General features: G+C 32.8%; 3 protein-coding genes across 3 annotated transcripts; all 3 read left to right on the plus strand.

The window, feature by feature from the left end:
* Positions 1-1,807: 1,807 nt before the first annotated feature.
* On the plus strand, positions 1,808-2,709 carry Osi18 (DUF1676 domain-containing protein Osi18). Its single transcript, XM_077431040.1, has 3 exons — positions 1,808-2,231; positions 2,303-2,449; positions 2,531-2,709. Exons 1-3 carry the CDS (start codon positions 1,808-1,810, stop codon positions 2,707-2,709), a joined length of 750 nt encoding a protein of 249 aa, XP_077287166.1.
* Positions 2,710-7,788: 5,079 nt separating this feature from the next.
* Osi19 (DUF1676 domain-containing protein Osi19) lies at positions 7,789-8,709 on the plus strand. Its single transcript, XM_077431583.1, has 3 exons — positions 7,789-8,001; positions 8,081-8,497; positions 8,572-8,709. The coding sequence occupies exons 1-3, from the start codon at positions 7,789-7,791 to the stop codon at positions 8,707-8,709; spliced, it is 768 nt and encodes a 255-aa protein (XP_077287709.1).
* A 3,784-nt stretch (positions 8,710-12,493) lies between these two features.
* Osi20 (DUF1676 domain-containing protein Osi20) lies at positions 12,494-13,750 on the plus strand. The gene is made up of 3 exons (XM_077431584.1): positions 12,494-12,914; positions 13,176-13,361; positions 13,452-13,750. The coding sequence occupies exons 1-3, from the start codon at positions 12,494-12,496 to the stop codon at positions 13,748-13,750; spliced, it is 906 nt and encodes a 301-aa protein (XP_077287710.1).
* Positions 13,751-15,952: the final 2,202 nt, after the last annotated feature.

A 15,952-nucleotide genomic window follows, 5' to 3' on the forward strand; every position in this document is an offset into this window, starting at 1 on the left:
TTTGATGATATTTTTTTTAATAATTCTTTATTTTATGTGTCAAATTTTGTTCTAAAAAATGTGATGTTGATTTTTTAGACAATAATTATTTATTTATTTATTATTTATGTGAATATTATTTGATAGTGATTCTAATAAAATAAAATTTATACAAAAACTAGAAAATTGTTGCTGTATTTTCTTCAGTATTCCGAATCCTAGTTTCCCCTGTTTTATTTAAAGAAAAATCTTCTTTGATTTTATAAATTTAATACTTAATTAAATGTTATATTTAAAAAAATCCGAAGATGTCGTTGTTACCATTCAAATAGTTTTCATTTTGAAGAAAACTATTTGAAAGGGATAAATTAATAATTAATCACACGAATACATTTTATTCCCAAATACTATTTGATAATTAATATTCTAATAATTAAATCTATAATTTAATAATCGAACGATAATTTCATTGATCACATTTAAAAATGAAAACCCACCAAGAAAGTTTTCCAAATAAATTTAAAAAATCATTTATTTTCTTATTTAACCTGACTTTAGAGTATGATAGTAGTCAGATTAATAAACTAAATTTGTCTCTATAGAATTTGTTTTCGGTTGACATTCGTAGCACATAGCTTCTCATTGTAATTCGCAATGAGAAGTAGAAAGTGAATCCGGTATGAAGAATGTTACCACCATGTGATAAACGTATTTTGAAAAATAAGTAGGTGTAAACTTTACAATTTAAAATGAATAGTATAAAAATGTAATTTTAAACAAACATTACAAAATTCTTAATTAATCAATGAGAAACCAGAATCACATTTTACAAACTATTGATAAAGCTTAAAAGCTTTTATATTATATCAAAATACTAGAACTTTCGGATATCGAAAACATGAATAAAATACTATTCAATTATGAATAATATCATATGTATATTTAATTGTAATTGATTAAATATACACATGTATATGCGTAAGGATCGCAAATTTTAGTTGGAAATTTTTCCATATTACAGATTCCTAAGTATGATTAGATGTCTATTATATATCTATAAAGTCCTAGTAAAAGTCCAAATGTGAATTGTATAATTAAATATTATATTTGATGAATACTTGATCATTGAATTGGTGATAAATATAATAAATATATAAATATATGATATATAATATTTATCATATTTTATATACATATATTTTTTTATTATCCGCTACTATTTTAATGCTTTATTGTGTTAAATGTATTTTTCTTTGTATATGTACATATATGTTTTGTTTTTGTCATCTCTTATTTCTATAGTTATTATTTTGTTTCTTCTCTGTTATATGTTTGACCATTTTGGCGCATTAGGAATTCATGTAATGCTTCAATGGTCCAAACTTTAAATAAAGAAAATAAATATATGTATATAAATATTATGAATATGATATGTAATATTTAAATTGAGTAATAATTTTTAATATCATTATCATAAGCTCGAAGTTTTTTTATCGAAATCATTTGATTGAAAATATCCTGTCAATGATTTGAATAGATATGTATGTATGCGACATATGTAAATCGGAATACATATCAAAATTTGATTTTATCAAAGGAGTTAGTACTATAATTCTGGGCACGTTTCTGAACCTAATTTCCCCTCTAGCCAGACCATCCGAGGAGCATGGTGGAAGTGTTATCGTCGACTTGGTGACGTGTTTTAAACGGTCATATAAAAACCAAGCCCTGACCTTAACTCAGACACATTCGTTTGACGGTCATTCGCCAGGACAGACACGTCCTCCTCGTTATCAATAGCACAGACTAACCTACCACTTGAATTAACATGGCCAAACTATTGGTCCTCCTCGTCGTAGCAGCCGTAGCTGTCAACGCATATGAAGACTCGGCATCCCAGCTCGCCTACGATGTGTACAAGGGTTGCTTAAGTCAATATTCAGTATCTTGCGTGAAGCCTAAGGCTCTCTCTTGGCTGAGCAGAGTTGCTGACAAAGATGAAATTAAACTGACAGAAGACTTAACTATTGTAAGGACCAGCTACGCCGAGGAAAGTATCTCTAGGGACATCAAGGATGACAAATACCAAATGTTCGAAAATATCGATGATTTCTTGGCGACGCATACGCTGAAAATCAAAGTACCTGAAGAACTTTCCTCGGGACCTGCTGGCGAATATGTACCAAGGTCTCTCCTCCAAGGACTTCCCAAAGAACTCGATGTACCCTTGTCCGAAGGAAATGTTGCTGAAGGTATTCAAAATCAACAATTCAATAACATAAAATGAATATCACTTTAAAACAACTTTTTTTTCCATTATTAGGTCGTGGATTTGTCAAGAAGGTGATGATACCCTTCCTCCTTGGTCTTAAGTTCAAAGCTTCAGTTTTGGTACCTATTGCCTTGGCTTTGATCGCTTTGAAGACATGGAAAGCTCTCACTCTCGGTTTGATCTCCCTCGTGCTCTCTGGTAATTTTTGCACTTGATGTTGTTTGTTTTATTTCTCAATGCAATGGAATTTATAACCATGTGCTTCGTTTTAATTTCTAGGTGCTATGGTTATCTTCAAATTCACCAAACCCAAGGTGGTCAACTATGAAGTCCTCCACTACCCGCACCACGATCATCACTTGGAGCATGTTGCAGCCCCAGGATGGGATCATCATCACGGACCTTATCAAAGATCCTTCGATGATGCCCAAAACATGGCCTATAACGCTTACTTGTAAATAGATTACGAATATTGTGCTATTATTTATTGACTCGTCTGTATTACTGTTAATATTTATTGAAATTATTTAAGAGGAAAAATAAAACATGATGGAAAAAATATATATTTTTTATTACTTTGTATTAAACCAAAACTGCATTAGCATAAAAGAAAATCAATATATGATAAATACACGTAAGAAGACTATCTTACACATTACTTACATACTTCTTATACATCTTACATACAATTTGGAATGATGAAGCTTTATATTATATAACAAATAGCACTGAATAAAATAATCATAAATACGTAATCCATTTACGTACATATTATATTATGCCCAGATAGTTATTGAAGTAATCCATTTACGTATATATTATGCCCATATATGTTAATTTAATTATATTACAGACATGTTAAATAATATTAATTGATTAAAATTACTATTAGAGCTTTGAAATTTAAATAAAATGCACTTTCATTCTTATTGACAAATATTGCACAATTCTTTAAAATAACGATAAGCTTTATAGCATTACCTCTCAATCTATGTAACTTTACATTTTCATTCATGATTTTTAGCACAATGAGAATTACACTAAACGTACAAATTATTATATCTTTAACTATTATTTTAGTATGTGATAATTTTACCGATCATGTTAATTTTCGATTTTAATAAATTTGCATTGTAATTTGATATGCTGGGTTTGTTTCATTTTTCTCTTTGCACGCGTCTTATTTACGAATTCTTAAACTTTCTATCCGTCATACCCTTTTTGAATTAATCAACGTTGTCATTAGCTTTTCTTGCAACGCACATTTAGAGATATCGGATTATAACCTGGCGAAAATGTTGTCACTCACGTACTAGTGAGAGCTTCCGATGCTATCAAATGATTAACTTTCCTTTGTATTTATTTATTCGCCCGTAATTAAATTAGTGTTGTTTGTTGACTGCTGATCATCAAGGATTGTTACTTTTGTTAACAAATAAATTACATTTAAAAAACAAGTGAAATTTTCACTTTAATTATATTAGTTTCTTGATCAATGCATATCGCTATTAAATATATTTTATACATATCAATGGGTGGGTCACACAACTAGAAGAACGGACGATAGATGGACGAAAGAAGTGCCCGAATGGTATCCGAGAGAATGTTAAAGTATCCGAGGAAGGCTACAGGGACGATGGGTGGATGAAATCAGAAAAATGTGTGGAATGAGATGGATGAGTGTCCCAAAACAGGGACGGTTGGAAGTACTTTAGAGAGGCCTTCATCTAGCAGTGGATAGCTAATAGCTGTGAATGATGATGATGATAAAAGCAACTAAACTTCAACTAAATAGTGAAGTTGTGACGTGATTTTGGCGATCTGCTGCAAATGATGATGATGAAAACATACTACATAAAACATACATACGTATAGCCAGAAAGGAAATTTTTCATAAAATGAATAATGCCGTGTGTGGACATTTCATTGCATGACCATTTCATCGCGGGGACAAATTATTCACAAATTTCATGCAAATGCTCTTTATCCAAAATATTAATCTTTCATTTTTATGCTGATCGTACTTTTTCAAATGTATATTGAAACCGTTATTAAAACATTTGGGCAATGATTTTTTGAATCATATGTACCTATGTTCATACATATGTAGTTACTCTTTTTGAATAAAATTAATTGAAAGCTTTCTAGTTCTCTTTTATCAACAAAACAATTATTTTTATATTTTGTTCGAAAATTTTATTGCCGTACAGTATAATTAAAAAATAGTTGCATGAAATCTGTCGGCAAATTGTTCCCGCGATGAAATGGTCGTGCGATGAAATGTCCTTAAATTAACCCGATCATCACTCCATGCTAAAGATCCAATGATCGTTAGAAAGATTCTGACACATTAGACATCAAGTAGTGAGCACAAAGCCTAGATGAATAAAAAAAATAGAATTATATTCAATTTTACTATCAATTACACTGAGCAACAAAAAAAATTACCAGAGCGGAAACTAATCAATCTTTACTAAGTTTGATTCACTAAATTCGAATATGATAATGATTTTTGTTGGGTCGCTCTCGTTTATGAGATATATGTGATTTAAAAAATGTAAAAAATCCATGTTAGAGAGAAGACCGATCCTTATAAACGTGGTGAAATAAAAAACTGGCCAAATAAACGCGTGATAGCATGAAAAAAATGTGTAAAAAAAATATTTTTGACTTTTAAAATTCGCTAGATAATTAATTATAAGTATTTTAAAGCAATGAAATATTGCAATCAATAGGAAAAATATCTGACTATTGATTCCAAAACTCATTTTTAACACAGCAATACTAGATTTTGAGTTAAAAACCGCAAAAGCCAAAAAACTGTAAAAATTGCACATTTTTTTAAACGCTCATATCTCGTAAACAAAAGCGAACCAACAAAAATCATTATCATTTTCGAATTTAGTGGGTCAAACTTAGTAAATATTGATTCGTTTCCGCTCTGGTAACTCAAAAACGAGATTTTTTGTTGCTCAGTGCTATCACAAACTATGTATATGTATATCTCAATTATTTTGTTTTATTTCAATTTTTTTATTGAAAAGTTTCAAAATGGCGTTCCTTAAATTTTGATTACTTAATCAACGTGTATATTATATATAAAACACTAAAGTTTGTTCGTATGTACATATGTATTTATATATTTATGTACCTACGTATTTTTCGTCAACAGTATATTGTTCTGACGACATCGAATAAATAATTGGCTTTTTTCCGATTCAAAGGATTCGAAGTTCCCGGGGGCGTAGGCGCCGAGGACAAAGCCCTAGAGCTTCGCCTCCTAGGGGGCTCAGACACCGAGGGCGGAGCCCTAGGGGGGGCAGACTCCGGGGGTGTACATATAATTTTTTATAAGAGACTTACTATATATGTTTGTTTGTTCGTGACAGTCTATTTAATAAAAAAATAAATGAGTATTCAAATAAATTTATATAAAATAAAACTATTCAAATAAATTTATATAAAATAAAACTATTCAAATAAATTTATATAAAATAAAACTATTCAAATAAATTTAATAAAATGTTTACTATTAGATTAGTCATGTTTAAGCGGTTTATATTACAAATACCGAGCGAAGCCGGGCAATAAAGTTAGTGTATATACAAAACAAAACTACAGACTGGTCGTATATGGTAAGCTGCAACCAAAAAAAAACTAAGTTTCAGATTTTGCATCTTATATATTTGCTCGCCTCTCGTTTCCTTTAATGGATGGTAACTGTCGGACATGAAAATTTCTATCCCAATTTTGACGTTTTTCAAGGATCCAATGCGACGCTAACGTTAACGATTCTACCAGCTGGAAGTGGGGAAAGTAGCGTAACGGTCGTTAAATAGTTGAAATGAAAAGCTATGTTCCTTTTGGACGCTTTTGTCGATAGTCCGTACAAGGAGGGCCAAGTTCCGTCCGCCGATCCTGGAGTAAGTAGGCTGATGCGAATTCTTCACTTAGATGACGAATTGAATTTTAAACAACGTGTCACCTAATGGCCTGAATGTTCACAGCCAACATTACTGACCAGCGATTCAAAGGCCTACCACATCCGATTATCTGAATCGGAAGCAAATATATTATAGCATAGTAATACTTACCGATGAAAATGTGAAATATTTCAGATACAACAAACTCAAAAAAAAAATCATTTTATTTAATATGCGCATGTAATGTACATATGTATACACATAAACTATTTCTGTGGCTATAATAAAAATTTTGTGATTTATTGAATGTATTTTTTAAAAAATCATACCACCGACACATATTATAAAAGGTCGTATTCGAAAGCTAACGTTTCATAATCAATGATTAAAAATATCAACCGGTGTTTATAAAGTTTATAAAAAGTGAAAAAAATGAATATCGTGGAGTTATTATCTAATAGCAATTAATATCCAATTTATACTTAATCTTTCAGTATATTCATTTAATAAAATTATATTTTAAATAACACACAACCTTATTATTTTAGCAATCTACATACAATATAAACTCTTGTAAAAACTGCAAACAAAATTTATGAAGCTACAAATATACATATATAAATGAATAATTACACTTAAATAAAATCTCTGAATAATTATATGTATGTATGAAATGTGGCTTTTTTTCAAACTTGTTGCGGATGATTTTTCTTAAATTTTCATAATCATTAATAAAAATTTACAATTACTGTTACTCTTTACTAGGAATTTAAATAAATTTGGGTGTAAATAAATATTTAAATATTGTATAATGCTACATAAATATAAAAGCTTTCAAAAGCTCCTAAGTTTAATTATTAGTTTATAAATGCAAGTCCAGTTGAATTTTTTTTCAACTGATCAATGTACATACATATAAGGTTACTGAAGCGTAGTGCTATAAAATATATGATATGCATATGTATACACTCATTTTGTCATATTACATAATTCAAGTTCAAGTTCAGCTGCAGTATTGCACAAAGAATGAATGAAAAAACTATTAAAAATGCTAATATGCCTTCAGTTTCATTGAATATTTACTCTAAATCACCATAATGTGCAATGAAATCGATTGAAATTCACACCTCGATCATTCTACGCACGCTTTAAATTTTAAAAGGACTCCATCCTCTACTCGACTCGTACATTCTTCTCACTCTATCAATCCACACCCGTGATATTCAGAAAGAGATGGAAAATAAACCGTTGTCTACGAATCAGGCTTCAAATTAGCATTGTATACGAACACATCCTGGCCAGAGACATACAGTCCTAAGTCTCTCTACGACTGTTCAAACCTACGACGTTCTGCAAACGCGAACACGGAACGCTTGCTGAAAAATGCTTTCCCTTACTAAGGAAAAGTGCGCGGAACCAGAACGTCACAAGTCACGTACTGTCCGAAGGAAAGTTACTCCGTTTTACAATCGATCCAATCGATATGAAAGAAATTGCGGTATAAATAAATGGGCCCGCACCCACTAATCAGTAGTTCAGTTCGATCAGTCCAACCGTCAACAGTACGGCTCTCATTAATTAAAGCTTCCAATTACCAAAGCTCCTTCAATCACCATGTCTGGAAAAGTGATGTGTATCTTGGCTCTAGCCATCTTCGGCTCGGCGATTGCCCAACCAGCCAAACCCGCTTTTTGGAAAGGCACCCCCATGGATGGGTTGGTCGAAGAGATGCGATCTGGATGCTCCGATGGAAACGATGCCATCGCTTGCATGAAATTCAAAGTCATGTCACTGTTGGACACCATCTTCAAAAAAGACTCTTACCAGGTTATATCTTCACACCTTCATACCTCTACCAATGAAGAATTAAAAGTCTAACTTTTATTTTTTTATTTTTTTTGTATAGGTATCCGAAACCGTTGAAGTGGTTCGCAACAATTACAACGGTAACGATTTGACAGGACGTGCTGCCTCTGGTGACTTCATCGACACCATCCAGAACTACTTGCAATCTCACGATGTCACTTTCAAACTGCCAATCGGTGGAACCAAAGTCACCGTCAGCCCCAGAAACCTCGACGACGAAGAATTGAACGTCAACATCCAGTTCGCCGATGAAGCTCGCAGCAATGGTGTCGAACCTCGCAAATCCAAGTTGAAGAAGATCATCATCCCTATCTTGGTGTTCGTCCTTTTGAAAGCCATGACTTTGGTACCTCTTGCCCTTGGAGTCCTCGGTCTCAAGGCCTGGAACGCCCTTCAACTGTCTTTCTTCTCATTCGTTGTATCAGTCGCGTTGGCCATCTTCCAACTTTGCAAAAAGGTACTGCTTATTTCTTACTAGTTTTAATATTCTCTTTAAAACAAAACTATAAATTGTATTTTTACTTTTGATAGATTGCTGCTGACCATTCTCATCCACAAATCTCTGCCCATGGATGGGAAGCTGCCAGCAACTACAGAGCTCGCCGATCCTTGGATGAACCTCAATTCAATGCTCAACGCATGGCCTACAATGCTTATGCCCAAGAATAATAAATAGACCTACATAGCTGAAAATGTTCTTAGGAATAACGTTGGCATACTCTTAATTTATTGTAAATTTACTATTTATTAAATTATATTTATTGAAATCAAATATATGTAGTATATTGTACTTCATCCTCCATATCCTTACCAATTCTCATACAAAAATGAACACTCAAATTTGAATTTGATACAATGAAGTTTTCTTTGAGCTATTCGAGCATTTTAATTTATTCATTTGTTTTAATATAAATAAATAAACGAAATAAAAGACAACTCAAAGATTAATCAAATCGTTAAAAAAATATATACCCTTCAAATGAATTAAATACTTTATAAAAATATGACACGAGTATTATAAATCTTTCTTGGATTATTTGATTACCACCAAATTATTACTTAAATCCTGTTTGGTGCGTTGATGATTTAATCTATCAAATGCATAAACTGATGCATATCGATTTTCTGTCATAATTACACACAAAAAAAATTACAGTTGAATTAAAAAATAAATATGAGATTAATTGAGACGAAAAGTCGAGTCTAAAGTTTATGTATAATTAACCACAATATTATATTCACAAATTCAAAATATAAAGCACATATTATTTGGTAGCATGCTTACGCACATCCGTCAATACTTCAATGTCAATTAGTATTCAATATACCTACAATTTTATTCGGTCCTGAGCGAACTGTACTACTTCCTATGTTCTGTTTGCACTGAAAGGAATTCGCCTTTAAAACCTATTAACCTAAATATTTTTAATTTAATGATTTATTGTGAGCATTGTTACACACATACATAATGTGCGTCGAAGCAAGGATTCATTGTTGAAAGCCCATTAAATTGTTATAATGCTATTTAATTTAAGCTATTATATTGATTAGGTTCTTATGAAAGTTCATGTTTTCAAACTCAAAATTTATGTTTTCAGATTGAAGATTCGTCGCTAGAAATGCGTCATTTATATTAGCACTATACATATGTATACCTATAAATATGTACCTATATTTAGAATAATTGCTAATTTCCATCAATATTCATATAATCTAGTCCTATCCAAACCTTATTCTCATTCAGCTAATAAATAAAGAAACATTTTGATAAATTTTAGCGACGATTGACATTTATTTCACCATAGAAGGAAGGTAGACTACATCTATAGTCGTTAACACTCTCTCACAAAGCTACAGTACAGGGGGCTCAACAAACATTTTCAATATATTAAAAACTAACAAACTAACCAGTAGATTCTATGACAGAATCACTAATAACCATACTAACACACTTGTGAATAGTCTCGGTGATTACAAAAAAATGTCTATACCCTTCAGGTATAAACACAGATTACCTAAACACAATCTGCTTTAGGTCATCGACTTTAGAGAGTCTTTAATTAATATTATGTATTAGATGTATTATGAACATTTATAAGGATTGTAAATAGGTTATTGAGCTCTTTTTCCTATTATGCTGTAGATTAACATTAGAATAATATAATACTATGATTACTAACCAAATTAAATTAAATTGTAAAATAGAAAATGATCAGTAGATCAGTAGCTATTAAAATCGATATAAGATGTATTGTGAACATAATTTCGTAATAATAAAAAGCATTTAAAAATCAATATATTAAATTCAAAGAAGTATGTTGAACGTTGTATGCTTGTCATAACGAGGAAAGACAGGAAACGGAATATGTGGATGAGAAGTATGACAGTGGATATAGTGCATAGAGTGAAGAGATTGAAATGGCAATAGTCCGGCCACGTGGCTAGAAGAATGAACAAAAGGTGGGCAAAAAAAGTGCTAGATTGGTACCCGAGAGAATGCAAAAGGGTAAAAGGAAGACCGCAGGGAAATGGGTAGACGAAATTAGGATAATGTATGGGGTGAGATGGACGAGAGTTGGGCAAAACAGAGACGAGTTAAAGCGTGTTGAAGAGGTTTTCATCCAGCATTGGATGTTGAATGGCTGTAGATGATGATGATGATGATGATAGTAAATTATTGTTTGTGAGGTGCAATCAAAACCTACTTGTCTCATACCTATTTATAACAACAAAAACAGGCTTAGTTCAGATATGTCATTCATGTTGATTCACAAATAAGATGGTCAATAAAATTACATACATATGTAGCTCTGATTTATTTGGTTAAAGTGAGTATGTATTTACATTATGTACATACATACTCACTTTCTTCGTGAAAATCTTCAGTTTCGTGATCTTCGTGAAAATCTTCTGTTTCAGAACTGTAACGAAAGGCGAAAAATTTTCAACATTAGGAGTAAATTACCATCTACAGAAAAATGGTATTGGTATAGTGAAAAATATTATATATTGTAAGTATGTACATATAGCTAGCAGCATAGCTCGGACGTTAAGCTTCTGCTTACCGTCAAGAAGGTGCCGGGTTCTATCCTTGAATGAAAATGAATTTTTCAGAGTATGCTGTTGGTCAGACCTGGATTTGTGACTCCAGGTTGATCGTTTCCTATCAGAGTTTGCCAATTTTCTCTGATTTCATTGTTGAAACGGTTCCCGGAAAAAAAATTGGCTAAAAATCCTTCCTACCTACTATGTCACCACTATTTGAAATTTGATGGATGTACAATAAAAAATTTATGTACAATTCATAGATGTCTCGTTAATTTGCGAGTTTTTTCAGTGTCTCGCAATTCAACGACTTATAATAAAAAAATGCTGTATTTGTATTTGTAATTAGCCAGGAAGGCGCATTGGGATTTACCTGTAAGGCCTTCCTGGTATATATGTAAAATAAAAAAATAAAATAAATATGAATATTAAAAAAAATCTAATCTAACAATTTTGGAGTTCTAACTCCAAAGAGCTTTCTTTAAATTTGTTACTTTTATTTAAGAATTCTATCAAATAAAATTAAATATTTGAAGCAAAAAATAAATTATATAGTATTATACTTTACAAAATGGTATATGTATGATATGTACTAAATTGAGGTGAAATTTGCAGAACTCCAAAATATTGCAAATCGCATCATAAATGTCGTACTGAATGACAAATAGGCATCTATGTATATTAATAAGACATATTAATTCCCTATATGCGTACACACTTTCGCTATGACACCTGTTTTGTTCGGTGCAAATGCTTAAGTATGTAGGTCTATCATAAATTAATTATTAAAATACAACATTAATAGATGTTATAATTAAATTTATATCAAAGACGATTTAAGACATTCAAATATATCAGTAACATATTTACATAGGTGTGATATATGAAGGTACATATACGAACTAAGCTATCTGAAGATTATATTGAAATTGATTTGGGCACATATGTACATATGCTCATATGTCTTACCTCAAGTTAGTAAACGTTGTCAAAGTATAAAAAAAATTGTTTTCAATAAACATATTTAATTAAAGTTATTAATAGCTTATTCTTTATTTCATTAATCGATTCGACATTGATCCGTGTTGGCTCCCTTTGGTTTCAGAACTCCATTCTTGAGCATGCCGCCCCGCTCTACATAGTTCTTATTGGGTGTTGGGGAACGCCACTGCCAAATATACAACCAATGGTACAACATGGACAAATCCTACTTCGATTAATTTCAAATCAATATTCAATACGCACTGTCACGATGCCAATGCCCCTCTATCGCGACACTTCCGAGTATAAATGCCAAGCCCACTTTAAAAGTGCAGCACATACAATTCATTCGTACGTCCAGTAGCACACATTATAATAAATAAAGTGACTGTCGTGATTTTATAATATAATAAAACACATATCAAAAATGAAGTGCCTACCGTTGTTCGCGGTCGCTCTCGCTTTTACCACCTGCCATGCTAACATTTACAGCAACGAGGTCGTCAGGGATACCCCAAGGATCAAAAGTGGAGACGAGCTGCTGTCTGCTATCGTAGACGACTGTTTCACTGCTGATTCAGCAACGGAATGTTTGAAATCCAAAGTGTTGACCTACCTGGACACGGTTCTCGGACTGGGAAGCGAAAGCTCCAGGGCTTTCAGTCCAGAGAACTTGGACAAAGTCATCTACAACAGGGTCGGAAGGATCTTGAACAAGAACGAATTCAAATTGACTCTTCCCGAATACTTCTTCCAAAGCGCAGAGCTGAGCTACAGGGCTGACCGAGGCCTCGACGTTGACTTTCCCAAGACCTCTGACGAAGATGACGAATCTGGATCCGGTGAAGGTGAGTGAAAAAATATATTTTTTTATTCTAATTCAGGTCGCACAAAAGTCTTTCAAGAAGTCGTGCGCTCTAATCGTCGTTATGCATTCGCTTAGAATCCAACGCCAATTTTACGTCCTGACATTTTTTGCACGCGCATTTCTTTTATTGCCCATTGTGTCATTGTTGAATATGTCCGACTTTAATATCTTCAAAAATATTACAAATAAAGAATTCCATTTCAAATTACAATCAAGTTAATCTATTTCGATAACTTTTCAGCGCGAGGAATCTTGAAGAAGAAGCTACTTCTACCTGTACTGTTGCTTCTGAAATTGAAAATGAAACTTTTGATGCCAATCTTCGTAGCTCTGATCGGAATCAAAGCATTGAAAGCTTTGGTACTCAGTAAGTTGGCGATCGTTCTCGTTGTCGGATTCCTCGTATCACAGCTTTTGAAGAAAGGAGGTATGATTTACAAAAGTTTTTTCACCTTAATTTCACACTAAATTTTCTAATTTTAATTTTTAATTAATTCCAATAATTTTCCATTATCAGGAATGCCAATGGCCATGTCGATGGCTCCAGCTCCAGAACCAATTCCTCCACCGACTGCTTACGGACCCGCTTCGTCTTCTTCTCCATCTGCAGCCACTCCTCCAGATTCTTACAGTCCACAATGGGAGCCATCATCTTCTGGACCTTATGCCCGCGTTTGGGACACGACTGCCGCTCAAGCCTCAGCGTACAGCGCATACTACCCAGGAAGCTCATCTTCGTCATCTTCCAGCTACAATAGCCCATCTTCATCATCGTCATCTTCTCCGTCAATTTCGAGTAGCACTTCAACCAATTAAAACGTATTTATGAAACTGAATGCACGTACAATGATAATTACAAAAAAGTATTTGTGCAAAATGTTGCCAAAGTTTAGTAATTATCCGTTGATTTAAACGTAAAAATCGAATTATTAAACAATACGATTTTTGCATATTATTTATTTTTTTATAATTCACATAAATTATAATTAGTGTAAATAAATTATTTATTAAACAGCAAAATTTCAATTAATTCACATTTGAATATTTAAAAAAAATAAAAAATGCATCATTTTCCTTCATTAATAATAAAAAGACAAACAAAATACAAGAAAAAAAAGAATTCGCAACTTGCCAAGGAATTGCATTAAATTTTTATGCGATTCTTAAATTTAAAGTAAGTAGCTATCAAAAGTACTCAAATATGTAAGTATCATTTGTGAATAGAAATTCAATAATTTCTCTGCTTATTACATATATTACTAATTGTTTTACCCGGCTTCGCTCGGTATTTGTAATATGAACAGCTTAAACATGGCAAAACAATCTAATAGTAAATATTAACGAGTCGTCATAGAAAATTTGATTTATTATCGATGCTCCTACCCAAACCATACATACATACATACATACAAAGTCTCTTTCGAAATTATATACATATTAGATTTATAAAGAATGGAATAATTACTACGTATTTCAACTAAAAAATATTTTACTCCCCTCTCCCTCCTTCCCTAAATTTCAACTCCATTGATACATTCTACAATACAAGTAAAAGTAAGTATGCATACATATGTACATTAATTCTTTCATGGAAGACGTCGACCCCTCCCCCTAAATTAGGCCAGGCATGCATGTCATTTAAAATACTATCCTATAAATCTTAATCAAATCAATTATTCGTTACCAAAAGTTAAACCAGCAGAAACTGAAATTATTTTAAGCATGTCGCTCTTCAGAAGCTTCTTTCAAAAAAATTGTTATAAACTAACCAACTTCTGCCCCCCCCTCCCCTTCCCCCTTTTTTCCGCTGCGCTGGAGGTGGGTAATCTTCGAAAGACACCCTACAGTCCGAACTGCAGGGTAGTGCCGGAACTATTATCTAAATATCATCAAATAATTTATTCAGACAACTTTTAGTCCCCCTTTATATGAGTAGGATGGATTAGACCGGCACCGTGCCTGTGCCGGTCACTAGGTGTCGTGTTGTATGAGTAGGTACGCAACGTTTCAGACGGGCCGGATGAATCCTAACGAGTGGATTCATACAGCCCGTCTGAAACATTGCATACCCACCCATACAATACAGCACCTAGTAACCGGTGTAGGCACGCTGCCGGTTTAATCCATCGTTGGATGTAAAGGGGTGCTTACCAGGGCCGCGCCTAAAAGTTCGGCCGCCTGTGTGCAAACTTAAATCGGCCACTCTTTAATTTTATCAGCATTTGTATTAATTACATATATTAATAAAAATTAAGTGCATCCGAGCAGTGCAGAAATCTTACCTTGTGATAAATATTGTGTGAGAAATGTATTGTTGAAAGTTTTAATCACAATAAAAATAACCAGGAAAAAACAGTCAGAAAACCAAAACGTTTATTTTTGAACAGGACCAAACGAAAAGAGAGACTAAATGTTTTCGAGTTCATTTATGAAAATAAGGTGTTTTACCCCAGAGAAATTTTATATTAATAGAAGTGGCTTTAGACGTCATATTGTTGTCAAGTGACGATTGTCCACAGACAATCCTAAATAATTTTAGCATCAGTCGTATTTGATACTTGGTGCTCGACGTACATATGTCCGATAAAAACTTCTCTGTTTGTTTATATTACTCGCAAGATGGGCAAGCATCGGTAAAAATTGCACAATGCATTCAAAAACACACAATAAATAACATGGGATACATTTTTATAAGTAAATTGATCCGATTGTATTCCGTGCGTTGTACCGTATTTATAGAGATGTACCGCGTAATATTGACAACAATTATTTATTCGTAAGGACCCCTCTATTATTATTACATTTCTCTGGTTTTACCCCCAATCCCACATCTAGGAAATTGTTCTTTCGATGACCAACCAATACCCAACATTCTTGAATAAATACATTTGGCAGTCGCAAAGATAATAGAACATAAAAGACTCTATGCGGATCGAAGTTATATGTACTTGCTATTCCGATATTTCCCCGAATTCTAGTTCGGGTGTGTTAAAAGTTGTGGCTTGCAACAACAATCCA

Source organism: Arctopsyche grandis, chromosome 5 (assembly GCF_051622035.1).
Source record: "Arctopsyche grandis isolate Sample6627 chromosome 5, ASM5162203v2, whole genome shotgun sequence".
Lineage (NCBI taxonomy): Eukaryota > Metazoa > Arthropoda > Insecta > Trichoptera > Hydropsychidae > Arctopsyche > Arctopsyche grandis.

Coding starts and splice junctions, on each gene's coding strand:
- Osi18 (XM_077431040.1), top strand. CDS start 1,808: ATGGCCAAACTATTGGTCCTCCTCGTCGTAGCAGCCGTAGCTGTCAAC. Junction 2,232..2,302: donor CGAAGGAAATGTTGCTGAAG/GTATTCAAAATC, acceptor TTCCATTATTAG/GTCGTGGATTTGTCAAGAAG. Junction 2,450..2,530: donor GATCTCCCTCGTGCTCTCTG/GTAATTTTTGCA, acceptor TTTAATTTCTAG/GTGCTATGGTTATCTTCAAA.
- Osi19 (XM_077431583.1), top strand. CDS start 7,789: ATGTCTGGAAAAGTGATGTGTATCTTGGCTCTAGCCATCTTCGGCTCG. Junction 8,002..8,080: donor TCAAAAAAGACTCTTACCAG/GTTATATCTTCA, acceptor TTTTTTGTATAG/GTATCCGAAACCGTTGAAGT. Junction 8,498..8,571: donor TCTTCCAACTTTGCAAAAAG/GTACTGCTTATT, acceptor TACTTTTGATAG/ATTGCTGCTGACCATTCTCA.
- Osi20 (XM_077431584.1), top strand. CDS start 12,494: ATGAAGTGCCTACCGTTGTTCGCGGTCGCTCTCGCTTTTACCACCTGC. Junction 12,915..13,175: donor CGAATCTGGATCCGGTGAAG/GTGAGTGAAAAA, acceptor ATAACTTTTCAG/CGCGAGGAATCTTGAAGAAG. Junction 13,362..13,451: donor ACAGCTTTTGAAGAAAGGAG/GTATGATTTACA, acceptor TTCCATTATCAG/GAATGCCAATGGCCATGTCG.